This window comes from Sorghum bicolor, chromosome 1 (genome assembly GCF_000003195.3).
Source record: "Sorghum bicolor cultivar BTx623 chromosome 1, Sorghum_bicolor_NCBIv3, whole genome shotgun sequence".
NCBI classification, from domain to species: domain Eukaryota; kingdom Viridiplantae; phylum Streptophyta; class Magnoliopsida; order Poales; family Poaceae; genus Sorghum; species Sorghum bicolor.
Window position 1 is genome coordinate 36,635,354 of NC_012870.2, and position 3,517 is coordinate 36,638,870.

Below are 3,517 nucleotides of genomic sequence, written 5' to 3' on the forward strand. Positions count from 1 at the left end.
TTCTGTGACAGACACCACATACGTGTGGACTGGGCGGCAGTCGCTCACCCCAAGACCAATGGTCAGGTCGAGCGCGCCAATGGCATGATCCTCCAGGGCTTGAAGCCCAGGATCTTCAACCGCCTGAACAAGTTTGGGAAAAGGTGGCTCAAACAGCTACCGGCCGTCGTCTGGAGTCTGAGAACCTCCCGAAGCCGAGCCACGGGCTTCACCCCGTTCTTCATGGTCTATGGGTCGGAAGCCATCCTCCCCACTGACCTGGAGTACAGGTCTCCACGGGTACAAGCCTACGACGAAAACAGTGGCAAGACGTTCCAAGAAGATGCGCTGGACCAGCTCAACGAAGCTAGGGATGTAGCCCTCCTGCACTCCGCCAAGTACCAGCAGGCCCTCCGCCGATACCATGCGCGGCGGATCCGAGGCCGAGCATTTCAAGTCGGCGACTTGGTGCTAAGGCTCAGACAGAGCAACAAGGGTCGTCACAAGTTCACACCCCCCTGGGAAGGACCCTACGTCATCGCCGAAGTTCTCCGACCAGGCACCTACAAGCTCGCCAATGAAGCAGGGGAGGTCTTCAAAAACGCATGGAACATAGAACAGCTACGTCGCTTTTTCCCTTAGAGCTTTGTAAAAATTTCTTTGTTCATCCATTGCCTCCAAGGAATAAATCAAAGTTTAAGTTATCAGAGAGCCTCGGACCTGCCGAGCTGAGTCCGAACCTCCCTCGGGGGCTACACGGGGGGAACCCCCTATGTCGACTCCGAATCTTTTTCTTTTTTCGCACAAGTTAAAAGAACCCCGACCCAAGGTCTTCCTCCTCCTTCCTAAAAAGACTCAAGAAACCGAGAATCCGTCCCCTAAATCTTAAGGCATGAGCCCGAGGAAGGATCCGCGCTCACGAGCAAAGACCACCTCAACTCACCTTAGATTCGGGAACGAATTCGGGCTTCCAGGAGTTACTAAGGAAAAAGGAAAAACACTTAGGCTTGGGGACTCCGACTTGCGCGATAACTCTAAGTAGCTCACCCGACCCCACGCTGCCGAGGTCGGATCGGTATAAAGAGAAAGGAAATAAGATACTTAGGGAAAAGGCCCAAAAAGAGCAGTTATATTTACATTCAACATTAACATTATATATATATATGCTACAAGGCCCACCGGCCTCAACACCCACAAAAAGAAAAGAAAAACTAAGAATCCTATTGCCCTATCTACTCAGGTCCTTGAGCCTCGAGGGGGGGAAGCTCCGCCTCATCGTCAAAAAAGGCAGCCAAGGCGTCTCCAGGGACAGCCGCGGCATCATCGAGCCTCTGCACCTCCTCCTGGGCTTCTGTTTCGTCGTCAGGGAGGACGTAGCCCTCACAAACCGCCGGCAAATCAATGCCGGCATAGTGAGAGCTCACCACCGCCAGGGCCTTTTTCACCCCGGTGTGGAGCGCCTCCCTCATCCTCTCCCCAGCCCGGGAGTAAAGGGCCTCGACCCGACTGCGCAGCGACGACCCCGACACCGATACCCCGAGCCCCTCACACGCCGAGGTGACCACGGCTTCAAGAGCCGAGCGGTCCGAAGCCTCAGCGTCGAGGGACTTTTCCAGGGCCTCGGCAGTAGAGGTCGCCTCGACCACCTTCACCTCCAATTCTGATCAAAAAACAGAACAAGAAACGAGAAGTCAGGAAAAGCTAACTCAAAAGTACAAAGGCGTCTAAGGAAAAGGGTGCAAGTCCTACCCTTGGCGCGCTTCTCGTACTCGGCCGAGCTCTGATGCCAGCGGGACACCTGGCTCAGAGCCCCGGCCAGGTCGGTCTGAGCTTGGTTCAAGGCGAGGTCTTTTTCGGCGAGCAAAGCTTCAAGCCGAGCGACCTCACTCTTGTACCCCTCAGCCGCCGCCTTCTGCGCCTCGGACTCTTGCGTGAGGGCCCCGATCCTCTCCTCCAGGGGGGCGACCATGTCTCGGGCCTCCCGAGCCTCGGTGGCAAGTGCTGAGCACTTCTGCCGAAGATCGGTAGAAATCTCGCACTCCTTCGCGAGCTCCCCCTCGGCCGCCTCCCTGGCAGCCCTCTCCTTCTCAAAGGACGCCCAAGCATCCTTCTCCCGATGGAGAAATACCGATTTCTCCTGGGAGGTGGCCTTGAGCGCCTGCAAGATCAGAGGTCACACAGGGGGTTAGTACCGCAAAGGTAAGCACAAAACTACATTATAACGCGGAGAAAAATCTCACCTGAGCCAAATTAAACATGTCGCGACCCACGAGCTGGGTAGCTCGATTGAGGGCCTCGACACCGGCGCGCCCACACGCATCCAGACCCTGCCAGAGGTAACTCTCTGACGGGTCGTCCAGGACAAATCTGGCTCCCCCCTCAGCATCGCCGAGGTTGGGCCAGATTACGGGGCTCTTGCCCCATCCGGTTTCCTCCTCCCTCCCCGCAGCGGGGGCCTCGGGCGCCGCGCTGGACACCACGATGGCTTGCCCCTCCTCAGCGCACGCAGGACGGGCCGCGCCTCCGAGGTCAGCGTCCTCCGGTCCCTGGGGTTTCGGCGCCCCTGTGTCTTGCCCCGGGTGGCGTCCTGCCTCCTCGTAGCCTGGAGGCGGCGGAGACACGGGCCTAGCCGACCCGGGAGTCGACTGAGCCCCCCTCTTTACGGCCTTCAGGGGGGCCAGCGCCACTGAGGGCGCCTTCTGCTTATGGCTGGGGAACAACATCAAGTTAGAAGAAAGAGAAAAACAAAAAATCAACTGAGGAGTCAGAAACCTCATGCATACCTCGCTCGGGGAGCAGACTTCTTCTGGGAGCTCGGAGCTCCTAAGGGGCCTCCCGCGGCACCAGGGGCCGCCGGTTCGACCCCGGCCTCGCCTGCCGACGGCGCAGGAGATACCGCGGCGGTCTCAGCTTGCGACGCCTCCGCCGAGGCATCAGTTCCCGCCCCGGTCGCTGGGGCGGGCTCGGCCGGAGCCTCCGGCACTACCGGTTGAGGTAGCTGTCACGGAACCGTCCAAATTATAAGAGCACAAGTACAAAAACAATCACCGAAGCGATCAATTTATCATACTTGAGCCCATATAACTCCGGTAGTCCAACAAAATCACGAGGGATTTCAAACCAACCAACATACAAGCCAAGATCGTAGTGATTCAACATAACAAGTCACACGTTACATGCATTTCACAAGTAGTTCAAGTATATCGAAGTTCGATAAGATTATTACAACTCAAGTTTACAATAGCGGAAGCAAAGTAATTTGAAACCAATATCACTTTTATTTCAAATACATGCCAGTACCATGGTCCATTCCAACAAAAGCATCATAGATGAGGTAAGTAGGAAGGATCATGCCCATGATCTTACTCCTTCCCTAAAGCAGGAGTCATCCAAATCTTGCAGTAGCTATGATACATCACAACCTGCAACAAGTGGGAATAAACCCTGAGTACGAGAATGTACTCAGCTAGACTTACCCGTCATAAACCAGAAATAAATGACACCAAGGAGTATGCAAGGCTGATATATAAGTGGAGCT

At 55.7% G+C, this 3,517-nt stretch overlaps 1 protein-coding gene across 1 annotated transcript; it reads right to left on the reverse strand.

Annotated features, from left to right (window-relative positions):
* On the reverse strand, window positions 948-3,161 carry LOC110431904 (translation initiation factor IF-2-like). The gene is made up of 5 exons (XM_021451695.1): window positions 3,156-3,161; window positions 2,763-2,977; window positions 2,220-2,688; window positions 1,729-2,137; window positions 948-1,639 (listed from the first exon to the last, which is right to left on the reverse strand). Exons 1-5 carry the CDS (start codon window positions 3,159-3,161, stop codon window positions 1,212-1,214), a joined length of 1,527 nt encoding a protein of 508 aa, XP_021307370.1. The 3' UTR covers window positions 948-1,211.